Source organism: Haplochromis burtoni, unplaced genomic scaffold (assembly GCF_018398535.1).
Source record: "Haplochromis burtoni strain Fernald_Lab_line unplaced genomic scaffold, NCSU_Asbu1 Contig_69, whole genome shotgun sequence".
NCBI classification, from domain to species: Eukaryota; Metazoa; Chordata; class Actinopteri; order Cichliformes; family Cichlidae; genus Haplochromis; species Haplochromis burtoni.
In genome coordinates, this window is record NW_024582430.1 from 226,541 (window position 1) to 240,992 (window position 14,452).

The window sequence follows — 14,452 nt, forward strand, 5'->3', positions numbered from 1 at the left end:
ACTCGGGACAACAATTCACTCGCTCACATTCACCACAACATGTCTCCATGTTACTCATGTTCCCTATAGTCTTTCACTCTTCTCTATGCTATCTTCGGTGCCATCCCAGAGATCTGCCGGGAAGTCGGACACACAATAACTTGTTTTTTTTTTAATTACAATGAATGGCCGTCTCAGACGAGGACATATAAGAAAGGCCTTTGTTCCTCAGAGAAAGCCTTATCTATAAAGGTCGAGCATTCCTCGCTGCAGAGGGGCCGGCCCACATTTTGGACTAAACAATATGTAGGGCAATCTCTCACAAAGCCATTTCTCTTTTTAATGAAACATATACACTTGCATCGAGATATTCAGAGCCGTGTCCTGCCACAGATAACACCAGCAGCTGTTATTTTATTTATGTTTTATATAATTTTCTCTCTGCGTTTGATTGAAAAATGTTCCGTTCCTTTGTTCTCCAAACAAAGAAAAATATTCCTGATTGTTAATAATATTACGAGGGTCACAGCGAGTCAAACCGACAGCAGCGGAGCAAAGTCATCCATCTCCGTCGTGTCTATAAGCCGGTTTTTTAAAGCTCAACACCAACACTGGCTTTTATTTTCTTCCTATAGAGACACTCAGAAGTACCAACCAGCCCTAAACAGAAGAGGAGCATTGTAAAAAAAGGAGAGAGAGCGAGAGAAAAAGACTTCCTTCTTCAGTCTCAAGGAGCGGCTATAACCTTAGCAGAATCATGAAAGTTGACAGTTCATTTTTCACAGGGTCATAGATCGACGAGTCTTATAAAGTAATGGGCTTTTGGGAGCCGGCTTTATGAGAGCTAAGATAGTTAAGAGACATGTGGAGGAGATGGCACGGGGAGCTGAGGTCCTGCTCTGACTCATCCAGGGTTATTCCCCCCATGCTGGGGAGCGAGAGGGAGGCGCTGCACTCCCAGTAATATAAACGTGTAATAAAGATTAATCTGTTGCTAGTCGCCGGCATGATAGCTTCTAAACTTGCTTGAAATAAGGCTGAAATCACTTCAGAGCCAATCTCGAGACATTTAGTGAGTGCCTGAGATTCCTTTGTGGGTGTCAGGCAAAAACGTATACGTGTTAGTCTGCTGTGTTTAGTGTTGGTGCGCACGCACTGGTGGGAAAATTGGATTTGTGCTCATATTTGTCTTTTTTGGGGTCGCTTTCTGCTCGTGTGGCTGTCTTTTAATATTCTGAACCACGAGGGGTTAAACACACTCACCAGGTGCGTCCGACCTCTTCATGCCCCCCGGGGGCGCCCCGCCCGCTCCGCCGCCCAGGCCGTTGAACGCAGGGAGGCTGTCGTTGCTGTAGGCTCTCAGGACAGACAGCATGTTCATCTGCTGCTCCAGGTGGGTCTGCTGCTCCGCCTTCAACAGTCCTGGTGGACCTCCGGGGGTTAGGAGGCCCAAGCCCTGCTGCCACTGTTTCTCCAGCGGCAGAGTCTGGTTCTGGGGCGGAGGAACCAGAGAAAGTGGAGTCATGGCGGAGGACGGTGTCGCCATGGCCGCTCCGCTCCTCAGGGGCAGAGCGGAATCATCTTGGAGCTGTTTGGGACTTCCTTCTTCCTCTCTGTCCACGTCCATCTGCCCATCCTCGTCTCTTTCCTCCTCTTCTTCAGCCACTCCTCCCTCCTCCTCGTCTTCGTCAGAGTGGTTTTGCTGCCGTCTCTTGGGTGTGGTCGACGGGGTCTCGTTGGTGCTGCGCACGCCGGTTTTTCCAGCCTCGTCTTCAGATCCAACTTGGTCATCTTCAGCATCTCCACAGGAGCCCCTGTCGCCCATCTGGTCAGGGCCGGCTGAAGAGGCCCCTCCGAAGACCTGGCTGGGCAGGTCCAGACCGTGGTCTGCTTGGGCTATGTACCCCTGAATGCCCTGACTGACTCTTGGAGATCCATCATACAAGCCGCCAAACCTTCTGTAGAATTCACTCTGGAAGGGGTTATATGGCTGCTCCATGTGGTTATTCCAGCCTCCCTGGCCTTTTTCTCCATCTCTGTCTCCATCTCTCTCCGGGGCCATGCCCGAGGCCTTGGTGTTGGAGGAGTGAAGGGTGGAGGTGGTCGGAGAACCCTCTCGGTGAGCGTCCTTGCCTGCGTCGGCGTGCTGCAGAGGGGCTTTGCCCAGGTGGTTGGCCTGGAGGTGCAGAGCCATGAGCTCCAATGAGGAAGTGGAGAAGGAGCAGAAGAGACATCCGTGCCACGCCACGTTATCGTGAATGGTGACGGAGGTGCCAGGGAGTGATCCGGATGCAGACTCGGGTCGGACCGACACAGACAGATCGAGCGGTTCGTACTGGGACCCGGGTTTGCCCGGCTCCGAGTTTTGTTTGGGTTCAGGCTTCTCCTCTCTGTCCTGCTCCCCGGAGGCGGCCCTCTTGGCTTTGGGCTCGCCGTTGTCATGGTAGCGCTGGGCCTGGAGCTGGGCTGGACTCTGGCTGTCCTTCACATCCTTCTTCATGGAGCTGAGGACAAAGTTGTCCATGAAAGCCTGGAGAGAACCCTGAAAGTGGACTCCGTTTCCCATCATGCTTTGGTAAGCCCGGCTTAGGTCAGAGAAGCTGGCGGCGCCGTCCGCGGAGACTATGGTGGAAGGTCCATCGGCAGTCTTCGTGTTCTCAGCTGAAGAGGCGGAGTCAAAGCGGCGGTCCCCACAGTCACGATCCCGGTTGTGAGAGGACACGATGGGAGCCGATGCCCACTGATGCGGCAGCAGCGGCCCTGCTCTGAAGTCCAGGTTGGGGGGCATGCTCTTGAAAACATTACGGAGGACGTCCGGTCGGGCAAAGATGCCTCCGCCCGTCTTCCCATGATCCTCTTTGTGGTCAGAAGAAGGGGTGTGGCCAGAGGAGGAGCCTGACGTGGTGGAGCCGTTCTGACGTTCGCGGTGGTGGCGCTCCAGGTGGTACTTGAGACTGGCAGACTGGGTGCCGGCGTAGTCACAATGAGGGCAGCGGTAGGGTTTCTCTCCTGAGAGGGCGGGAAAGAAAGAGAGCGAGAGAAACAGTAAAACAGTGAATAATTAACCTGCTTATTACATCGACTGGATATCAAAATCTATTTATTGGAGCAGGGAATGTGGGCCCGAGGGTCATGTAACCTCCCTGAACAAAGAAAATTAGGTCACATGAAGTGACAAAAAAGACATGCATTTCATTAACTACGATAAAGAAGAGGAAGTATTTAATTCCTGAAAAAGGAGATTTTAAAAAGTAGCACAGAATGAAACACAAAGTGATAATGAAGACGATTGTGCATTCAACCAACACTTGCATGTCTTTTCTCTTCCAGTCGTCGGCTCGGCTCCACTTGATGTGTGTGTATTGGGACGGGGGTGGGGTGTGGGGGGTGTGGAGTAGGCATCTGAATATGGGTCGATCCAGCTCCGCCAAGTGAGCCATCACTCATATCAACACCATAAAAACATTTCACCATATGGTGCTTTCAGTCCACTACAAGACATAATATTTTCAGCTGACAACAGAAGTGTCTCGATGCGATGTGCGCGGGCCTGCGGCCGGGCTCGCGGCGAGTTCCCGTGCGCGCACGTGCAGCGGGGTCATCCTGCCTCCGTTCTGGCCCGCGCCGTTGCCGATGACGGCGCTGCTTCTCGGACATCGCCCTTTTTTTTTGCACTTTGTCAGGAGGAGCATACATCAGGCGTGGCTCAGCGCGCGGCCCCCCGCCACACAATACGGATGCCGCAAAAAACACGAAGCCGGCGACATATGTGAAGCACACGCTGGATGTGGTGAAGCCTCGCGATGAAGAACAATATGATTCAGTACAGATCAAAGCGATTTACACTACAGCAAAAGGGGGGTGAATCTGCTGTGTAACATTTACATATGTTTATTTATGCTGCGCATCCATATTCATGAATATTCCTGATAATGCTATAACACCAACACTATTCTGCCAGAAGTGGATCTTCCATTGGAAAGATGTTGAAATAGAACACATCCTGCGAGCAATTATAATAGGCTTGGAGTCGGAGCCAGATTTGGATTCATTAAACAATGAACAGAGAGGCAAAAACGCTAAGCTCGATTTTCCCCCCTTTTCAATATACACATATAAAAGTTCCCACAGTGGTATTTGTGCACGCACGGCTGGAAAAGAAATAAAAAATGTTTTGCATGCACGTTCTCTATACAGTATATGCCAATAAAATGTTTAGATTATACACATGGAAACCATTTTATAAAGGAAAAAAAGGCATTGTTACGCAAGGCTGGTTTGAATGATTTAAGTCGGGCTGTGTAGTAAATCATGGATATAATTAGCAAATGGCATACTGCTCAAGTAATTTATCATTATTTAGAGGGCACCATTCCAGAAAAAGACTCTGCGATCTGCAGACCTACTGCAGAGTTCTCAAATAAAGGGCCACAAACAGCAACTCAATAGAATATTGATACAGCAGAGAAAAGAATAGGAGGCTATACAAAAGAAAATTGAAGGTGGAAATACTAAAGAGAGCAGAGAGGAGGGAAAAGAGAGCATGCAGAGCTGCAGATAACCCTGACTACAGGCAGAAAGACAGCGATTTGATATCTTTTCTCTTACAGCAGAGTGTCTGTGAAGCATAGAGTATATTTAAAATAAACCATACGAGATGAGCTTTTAACCCAATAAGTGCTTCTCCTGTGAGCTGCCGAACAGAGGCTCGGCGCTGATTTAATAAGGAAACGTCCCTGATGCAAATGATCATTCTCGATTCCTCTAACTGGACAAAATGATATTCTAGGAGCCAAATTAGACAGAAATTAGACTGATCTGATTTTTTTCTCCCTTTCCTTATAAGAGGTTGTTAATGTTCACGTGGGGGGGAAATAAAGATGAATGTGCATATCTAAGATGAGAATGAAAAGCAGAGGCAGTTGCGTGTTTGACACCGTCCTCTGATGTTTACGGACGAAGGCAAACTGAAATGAATGCCGATGCCCTGCGAGAGCGCTCGCTTTGTGCCCGTTTTTCCATTAAAGCTGAGCATTTTTAAATATCTGGAGCAAGTGAGACAGACGACATGTCTGCGTGTGTGTGTGTCTGTTTGCCATTTGGAATGTGTGAGAACACATGTTTATGCATGCATGTCAGCCTGAGCCTCTGTGTGTGTGTGTGTGTGTGTGTCTTAGAGGGCCATTTGGACTGGCTAAGACATCTGCTCCATCATACGTCAGGGGCCTGGTGTGACATCTGGGGAATATACTGTATCCTGCCTTGCAACATTACACACAATTTACTGCTAAAGGTCATTATGTACCCGTTAATCCACTTTTAATTGATATCAGCGCAAACAGCACAACCTCCCAGCCACATGACAGATCGCTGCCGCCACAAAACCAGGAAATTGCAGGAGTTAAAAATAGAACGGTAAACTTTTCGCTGCTGTCTGTCTGCTCTTTGTTGAGCCGCTGTGGACACGCTGACCTTGACGGAGGTGAACGATAAGAAGCAGACCCTTCACTCGACACAACCTCTGCGCTTATAAATCCTCCTCCTCTTCCTGAGGTCCTCCACAGCGTGTTTGCACTTCATGTTGCTGCACGGATTTCATCTGGCTTCGTGTGAATTATGACAGCACCATAGAAACAAGTAAAGATAAATACCCCAGCCCTGTACAGAGGGGCAATTAAAATGGTTTAATAGATATGACATACTGGAAGATGAATTTCCATTTGGCTTCGAGGATGGAAATAAATGTAAAAACCAGCGGTTGAGATGTTTGAGGGACTGAAAAACACACGGAGCTGTTTTAAATATATCTGATGGTTATACAGCGGGTCAGATATGAAGTGGCAGCACAGACCGTCACTTTAGTAACTCCAGAAATCCCAGAAAGAGAGCACAAACAGAAACTGAACTGGTAATTTTTTTGCCAGTATATTATCTGTTTTTAGACCAAAGTTCCCGTAAACGGCAGATGGAAGATTATTCAATGTGTGGTTAAAAAATACAGCAAAATAAGAATTTTTCACAGGAAATTACGTTTTTTTTAAAAAATGGTCTATTGTACAATATTTTTACTGATTTTTTTTGTGTCAACCAGACACATAATTCAAAAAAGATGAAATTACTGAAACTGTGTAATTACAAAACAAACCGCAGTTTTCGTCAAATCTGAGGAGCACAAAGTACATTCGTGGTAAACATTGATAAGGTTTAGTCGGCTAACACGATCAGAATAATAAAAAAAGATTTAAACTTGAAAACTATTCACACATACGTGCTTTAAAAAGGATCCGGCTGTTTTCCATAAACTGTGCAGCTTTGTTGTTGTTTGCTTTTTCAAATATTTCTTAATGCAGTGCGTTAACTGTGGAGCTAAACACTGAGGTTTACCACATCAGTGCAGTCAGAAAGAAAGAGCCACACCTCTGAAAACACACGTGGTTAAAAACAAATATCTGTGCTGTTTTCCATAAACACAGAAAACATTTTAAAAATCTGAACAAAAATACTGCAGGTTTTGTTACCAAAGAAATAATTTTATATTTCTAACATCTCGACAGTTTACCTGAACCGTATTAGATTAATTAGAAAGAAGATTCATATGTGACACAAATAGTGGCTAAGCCTCAAAGAGGAAGCTGTTTTGTGTTTATATTTAAACATTATCACAGCTCTCATTTTTCATAAACCACTGATGGAATATGATGCAACAGAACCAGTTTAAACTGGGTTAAAGACCTCCCTCCGACTTTCAAATGTGAACGTTTTTTTCTTTTAACTTTTATTCATGTGAGAGCATACTGTGTTGGAAAATGATCGTTACTCTGGCTGCGGTAATCAGGGTTAAAGTTAGTCTTGTCAGGGTAATCAGGCTAACGGTTACAGTGGCCAGTGGTATTCAGAGTTATAGTGTACCTGATACATGAGGGTGTCGGGGCTATAGTAGTTTACATGGTGGTATCAGGTTTAGTTAGTTAGTGGGCACGGTGGTAATCAGGGTTGTAGTTAGTGTACATAACCCTGATACATGGGGGTAATCAGGGTTGTAGTTAGTGTACATAACCCTGATACATGGGGGTAATCAGGGTTGTAGTTAGGGTGGAACGCGAGAACCAGTGTTGACTGGAAATGGCTGGAGCTTCCAAAGCTCACACTAGCCAGTGCTCAGGTGTTTGCACCACCCATGTCACATCACAAGGTTGGGTTACTGGGAAAACAGTCCTTCCTGTGTGCTCGTTGCTAACAGTTGTTCGGCAGCTGCGTGTACGGATTTAAACCCTTAGAAAATGAACTCTTATTGGATGACGTAGTTATTTAATTAATGATTTCACTCTTCTTTTATTTGATTTTTATTTATATCTCATGTAATTTTATTTTACAGTTCCAATGTACAGCACTTTGTGTCAGCTGTGGTTGTTTTAAAGTGCTTTATAAATAAAGTTGATGATGATGACGAACAGGAAATACAGTTTTATAAATGCTTATTCTGTGATGAAAGGTGCAGACCCAAACATCACGATGTTACCAGAGAAAGGGTAAAGAGGCTCACTGGGATAGGATACGACCTCAAACAGACGACATGGTCAGTATTACAGAAATGTTTCACACGTTGGGCTAAATTCTAAAATTTGCAGCAGGAAATTCCAAAACTGTCCCACTCCTCTTTAATTCCCCCTTCAAGAAGAGCCGTTGCTGTGAAGTTCCTGCTCGACAGAGGCAGGAAATGCAGCGACAAAAGAAAATGTATGAGAGATAGAAGGAAGAGGAAGACGAGGGCTCAGGGGAGCGAGAGGAATGGAGACGGAGATCACAGGTCCCTCCTGATTCATCCTGATTACAAGGTTAGGTTAAGGTTAAGTGACACGGGCGAGTCCTGTCTCTCCTCCTCCTCCTCCCTCTGCTCATTTATAGGTGAGCCGGGACTCTTATTGGTTATGTGGCCCTGCCTGAAGTTATGTGTGGCTATTGTCAAGAGCGAGGACCTTTTTATTTTTTACACACAGCTGCTTACTGCTAAATAGTGCCTTGTCCAGAAGGGGACAATCTGGGCCTCTAATTGCTGTCACTGAAGCCTAGATTCATTATGTGACTTTCCCATTAAAATGTGAGCATTAATTTGTATAATGAAATATCACCCTCTGCAGTGTGTTCATTAGCTCTGGCCCCACACTGTAGTGCCACAGCCGCACAATGTTAGCTACCTAGAAAACTGTGGTTAATTTTGCTAATGGATATTTTCCCACTCACTGTTCAAGAGGAAATTAATACTGTAACATTAGCTCTTTAACTTTTGGAGAAATTTAAATTCACTTCATTCCTTTCAAGCTGGTGTTAGTCGCTCATTAATCTCTGCGTTGCGTCGCATAATGCTGCCTCGACCAGGCTCGGTAAGCAACTCCATTGTGTCACTCACATTACATTAGACGGAGGAGAGCTCGCCTGTCAGCTGTGAATCTGCCCGCATTGTCACCAGAGCGCAGAGAGGATCTTTAGCCGCTGTAAAAGTCATCTCGTGGATGTAATCAGGATGTCACAGCGGAGCTGGTACGATTAGGTTATAGGAGTGATTTAAAGGCCACATGTTGGGGATGCATCAAGCTCTTTTTCTCCCCTCGTTGCATCTAAGCTCGACGGGCACGCGTCCAAGGATACATTCCACCCAAAAAAGACAACATCCCCGCTCAACCTTCTCACATTTGTCCCCAGGTGGAGGCTCCAAGCGAGGCCTTTAATTTTACTGTCTGTTTGAGATACGAAAGGACGAAAATAAAACCTACTGTGGATTCAATCAGACCGGCCGAGGGCTCCGCTTCCTCTGCGATAAAATACGGGCCTCACGGGGATCATTACTACTCTACTCAAAGCAGACATAACTCAGGTCTCTCAGCAGCAGGTAACACAGAAGCAGCAGCAAGTGGAGGGGAGGTTGGCCTCGAGGTGACCTGGTTGTGTTTAGAGACCTTAAAGCGTCGCAGTCCGACCACCCGTAAAAAGTCAGTAAAGGCATGGAAGTCGTGATATTTTCAGAGCTACTGCAGTCTGACAGTAAAAGCATTCCATCAGATATCTGCTCAGTTCACGCAGTAAGTCAGAGGACTGTATAAGAGTCTGATGCATCGTCAGGTCTGAAAAGTGAGTCTGAAGCTTGCATTCTCTCTGCTGTCCAGCAGGGGGCGACTCCCATGAAGTCTGATTGGATAGAAGCCTGTGAGAAAAAGCACATCCTGTGTCCTCAGTGAACTCGCCGGTTTCAGGTCTGACCCAATAAAGCAGGACGCTCGTGTTTGGTCCGTCACGCAGGATGCAAGGGAGGATGGCGTGTGACTGACGTGGAGTTATTACTGTGTTCTGGGGACCCAAGTGAGCTTAAGGGTTAATGCTGTAATGCTGAATTAGCAGAACAACATGGCATAAAGCAGCTTTGTTCCGGCAGCATCAGTCACAGGAACAACTCACAGTTTTTCATAGGAAGTCTTTATTACTACGATCGATCTCGCTCTTCTTTATGTGGGATTATGCTTGCGTGGATAGCCAAAGTGGTCCAGAGAGGACTCTCGTTTGGAAGACCTCGGGTGAATAATAACGCTGAGCTGTCCACAGTGTTTGGAAGCTGAGGAGCTGAGAGGCAGGAAACACCTGAGAAACTTTAGCCAGGTGTCCTTGTGGTAAGGTGTCCTCTGCACAGTCTGAATGTGACTTTAACCTGGATAGTCAGTGGGGCGTTCGTACCTCGCAGAGGGTTAGCGCCCTGGCTCCTGTCCACGGTCCACATCATTACTCTGACCGAAAACAACCGGGGGGACGGCGCCGCTCCGAGGGTTAGCACACCCGCCCGAAACATAAAGCTAAATCTATTCGACACACGGTCTCACGAACATCCCTGCGAACGGTGGACAGGCCGGCTTTGTTTTGCCTCGAAAGTTATTGAGAGTTAGAGAGTGTGAAATTGCCCTCTGAGTGATGTCATTGGAGGACACTGAACCCTTGTTGTGTTAATTAGAGCTCAATGAAATGATGAGCAGGAAAAAAAGTGGAATAACAATGGCCTTAAGCCTAAATGAGGGACACTGAGAGGAAGTGCACGCTCGCCAGCAGTTTCCTTAATTTGGATTTATGTGAGTCTGAAGGAAACGTGCTCAAATCCAGCAGCTGATAACACGGAGCCTCTGGGATTAGATCCCACGGACAGAGACAGATTAGGACCGAGGCAGGCCTACTAGACCTGACACTGCTGAACTGGGATGACTGGGTTTGTGACGGCCTGTACTCTGTTCCTTTCTTTCTTTGTCTTCTTCCCGCATCGATGTTCAAACTGATAGATTATCGATGGATCTGCGTCCTCTCCATCACGTCAGAGGGAGACTGACTCCTGCGAGCCGATATTCAGAAACCAATATGTCAGCCTGAGCCCAGAAGAAATGTCAGAACAAGCGCTGAAGTAAATTTTGCATGAAGTCCAATAAATGTTTCATAGCTGCAGAGACGCAGAGCAGGCGGGGGGTGTGCGGGTGGGTGCAGGGTGGAGGCACTGACCTGTGTGTATCCGCAGGTGGACCTTCAGGTGATGGGAGGTGCGGAAGGACTTGCCGCAGTAAGGGCAGTCCTTGGAGGACGAGCCCAGGGAGCGCTCTCGATGCTGGGGCAGAGGCGGCTGGATACTCCCCGCTGTCTTCACCAAGTCCTCGCCAACATCTGGAGCACACACACACGAGGAGGGGAAGACAAATGGAAGGCGTGTTGAGTGCCAGCCCTGCACACATCACATCATAACACAACACATTCTTTCCTCTTTGTCCCTCGTTTCCTGCGCTCGGTGTGCGAACGCCACACAAAGTCAAACGCATCAAACGAGTTCACGGACCGCGCTGTTTTCCTCCTGACAGAACGCTGACAGTTCATAAGCTTTCTTCAGAAACACCCCCCCATAACCTCCTCCTGTTTTTCTTTTTTTATCCTGGCTGCTGTCGTCGCTCGCGTTAAGCTAATGCTGGAGTGCAGTGAGAATTAACAATGCAAACTGAGACAGAAGAAAAGAGGGAGAGGGCCGCGTTTGGCTTCGTCAGCATCGCAGGATATCCTCGCATCTCTTGCTGCGACCCGATTTTGACAGGTAGCTGTCAGAGATATGATAGGGTGATAACAGTTTTGACCCCGCCCTCCGCCACTTCCTCCGCACGCCAAAAAAACGATGATGCACAGTTTAGTGCAACAGCAGTCTGTTATCAACGCGATCACCCCCCGAACGCAAATCTAAAGATGAGTGACGACAACCTGGGAATGTGTTGACAGCAGCATAATCTGAGGTGAGGGTGTCGGCGTCACGCTGCACACGCCGGCCTCGCCGCGCTGATTTGCCGTGTTTAAAGGCCGGGAGAAGAAACGCATCAGAGAAAAATATACAACAGATACTTGATAAATATCTGGAAGCTGTAAAATTAAAAATATCCTTTCTGGTTCTGCACAATTTGGTGGACGTCGCCGTGCGGGAGGTTCAACGCGAGATCTCACAGCAAAACGCCCAAATTCATTTCCTGCTTTTGTTCTGGAGCTTTTTTTATGTTTTCTTTAATTACGGGACGGCTGCAGGACTCATTCATCTGATCTCTGCCGGGCTTCCATCACACTTTAGAACTTAAATATGATCAGTATTTAAATATACACTCAAACAATCAGCAGCATTACATTCGTTCAAATTTCTTCTTTAAAACATCTCATGAATCCCTGCACGTGCTCAAAATAAGGACACTGGCCTAAATTCATTTATTGTGTTTCACAATAATAAAAATGAAAGAAATAAAAAACTAAAATGAGAAAAATATCTCCACTCATTAACAAATATAGTGCAGTTCATTTAATTTTTTTATAGTTTACGTGCAAAACAGCATTTGATATTTTCTTTGTGCTCTCATGGTGACGGCAAAGAGCTTCCTGCGGTGCCTCAGGGATCTGACTCTGGCCTCACGAACAACCACGCAGGTGGAACTTCATCCACACACACGCCCTCAGGCTCTGACGATCTTCAGCAGGACACACAGTGAATTAACCTGAAACTGAGACAGCTGTGAACCGTTGGCACGTCTGTCACGCTCGCACCAGCAGATCTGGTCTCTGTAACAGCCCGGAAAGACGTCCGCGGACGTCCTCCGGCAGCTTTGCCTCATGAATCCGCTCGTCAAAGCTCGAACCCGACGTTTCACAGGACGCGGCGGATCATGCCGGGTCCGGTGGCGCCTTTGTATACGGGCAGGCTAACATGGCCTAGACCAACGCTGAACTGTTCGCCATTCAGCAGAAAGTAAGTGTTATTTATTTTCTGTGCCGCACACGATTGGGCGTGTGTGCGGGGGAAGGCGGGGGGCAGAAAGAAAGAGGAAGAATCAAACCCACGGAGGCACCCACGGGAGCACAATGAGGAGCAGTCGCTAACAGGAGCCTAATCTTTTCTTTTCTGCGGCTCCCCCCTCCTCCTCCTCCTCTGTCGGGGAGTCAAATAAGGTTTACAGAATGGAAAGACCCAAGTCAGCAAGTCCTCTTCCACACTGACACTAAACACACGAGTCCATCCAGCCTCGCCGCTATCAGGCTGAAGCCTATTTATCACAGCAGGAAGTGAAAGGCGACCTAAATGTAAGTCTGTGAGGGACAATACGCCGTCACCGCCGCTCTGCACGGCGGGACGGTTTCATTCAGCGTACAGTAAGAGGAGAGGGGGCAGGGCGAGGGCCGAGAGGCAGATTTTTAACTTCTGCAGCACCGACGAGTCCAATCGAATCTGTGGAGAACTAAAAAAACATCTGCAGGAAATTTACAGCATTGAGCGGAATTATTTCAGGCACCACTTTGTTTGTTTCGTGGAAATTATTTCATTTCCACACAGAAAAACTCCCCGAAAAGTCGACATCTACTCAAATACAACAGAGGATGACTATAAATATATGTTTTTGTATTTTATTTAATGCTCCCTGCTGAGTCAGCTTTCACACACACAGGATTTAATGCTTCCTGCGCTCACACGTGAGAGGAATGAGGCGCCACGATCGTTCAGACTTTCAGACGGAGATGGAAAATAATCGTTCTGTTCAGTTTGACAGACAAAAGTTTGAGCTTTTACTTTTCACGTCCTGAATTCCAACGCACGACAAGACGGTTTATAAAAGCCTCACATGTCAGAGTTTCGATGGGTTAGACGTGCACGTTTCGGGGGACGTGTTCACGAATCGCACCAACCGCCGCCTCCGGGCGCTCGCACGTGTGTGTAATCTTTCACCGATTTATGGACTCCTGGATTCGAAGGCTCGGATGTGTTTCAGCAAAATTTCAGCTCAGAGTGGAAAAACATGAAAGCGACGCCTCGTCCTGCTCCGCTGAACCCGCCCGACCTCAGGAAAAAAAACGTGACGCGCTGGAGAAAACGTCGCCGTCTGCACGGAGACCGTCTGCACGACCGTGCTTTAGCTTCATCTTCGCTTTCGTTTGCTGCTCTTATTTTTATGTACAAAAATGTGCACATGTTAAAGTTGCAACGCCTCTTTTTTATGTAAGATTTATCAGACTGGCACATATGTTAAAAAATAATTTCTCAGTCATAATTAAAGCACCACATGAAAAAAGCCAGACAGCTTAATTTTAGCGTAACAGCAGCGCGATAAGGAGCCGTCACAGCTTTGGGCTTCAGGGTTCAAACCTCAGATTTCAGTTTCCAACAACAACCAAAAGTGTTTTTGGTATATGAAGTTTGCACAGCGCTCCTTATATGACAGACACGTGTATCATGTATATGTTCAGACTTTGGAGCGTAACACGTGGGAGCAGAAGCCCCGAGGTGACTCGATCTGAGAGGGAACGACCCAACAGGGAAGCAGCTTTATGATGTCACAGCAGCCCGGCGGCAGCTGCTGAAGCCGAACCCTCCTGTTCCTGCGCCTGACGCAGCAGCAGAGGTGCAGTAGGTGTGACATCAGCCTGACGAGCTGGCCTCTGGCCTGCACACGTCGACTCTTCTCCCTTTAAAGGAGGAAAAATCTTCAGTTTGTCCACATGGACACGGACACTTCATCGCCCTGAGGCAAAAAACAATCCCCGCCCCCCCGCTCGAGTTATCAAGGCTTCTTTTACGGACGGGGAGGGGAGGGGGCCGGGGTTTGTCTTCTGTCTGTTGAGCTGGGACGTGAAATCTGTTCCTATGGTTTCGTGATTTCAGGTGGAATTATAATTTTCTCCATCAGCTGCACCCTCCCCGTACGTGTGCCGTCCTGGAAAGAGGAAATAATTATATAAACCCCCCCCAGCACTCGGTCTGCACCATACTGTAGCCGTACTCATAAACATATTTTGAGTGGTCTACTGTACAGATCCCTTTTTGGCAAAGACTCCCGGCATCGTGTAGCAGACACTGGCCCACCTGCCCACCCCAGATGGGGCTAAAATTAAAAAATCCAAAACACAGATTAGAAGCAGGAAAAACACCAGACCCCCCCCC

The 14,452-nt window shown here is 47.3% G+C and overlaps 1 protein-coding gene across 1 annotated transcript in view; it reads right to left on the bottom strand.

The window, feature by feature from the left end:
• znf536 (zinc finger protein 536) overlaps positions 1 to 14,452 on the bottom strand; it is a gene marked incomplete in the record, with an annotated part of 228,150 nt that overhangs the window by 69,761 nt on the left and 143,937 nt on the right. The window contains 2 exon segments of the mRNA XM_042221534.1: positions 1,243 to 2,988; positions 10,507 to 10,665. Coding sequence (XP_042077468.1) covers positions 1,243 to 2,988; positions 10,507 to 10,665 — 1,905 coding nt within the window.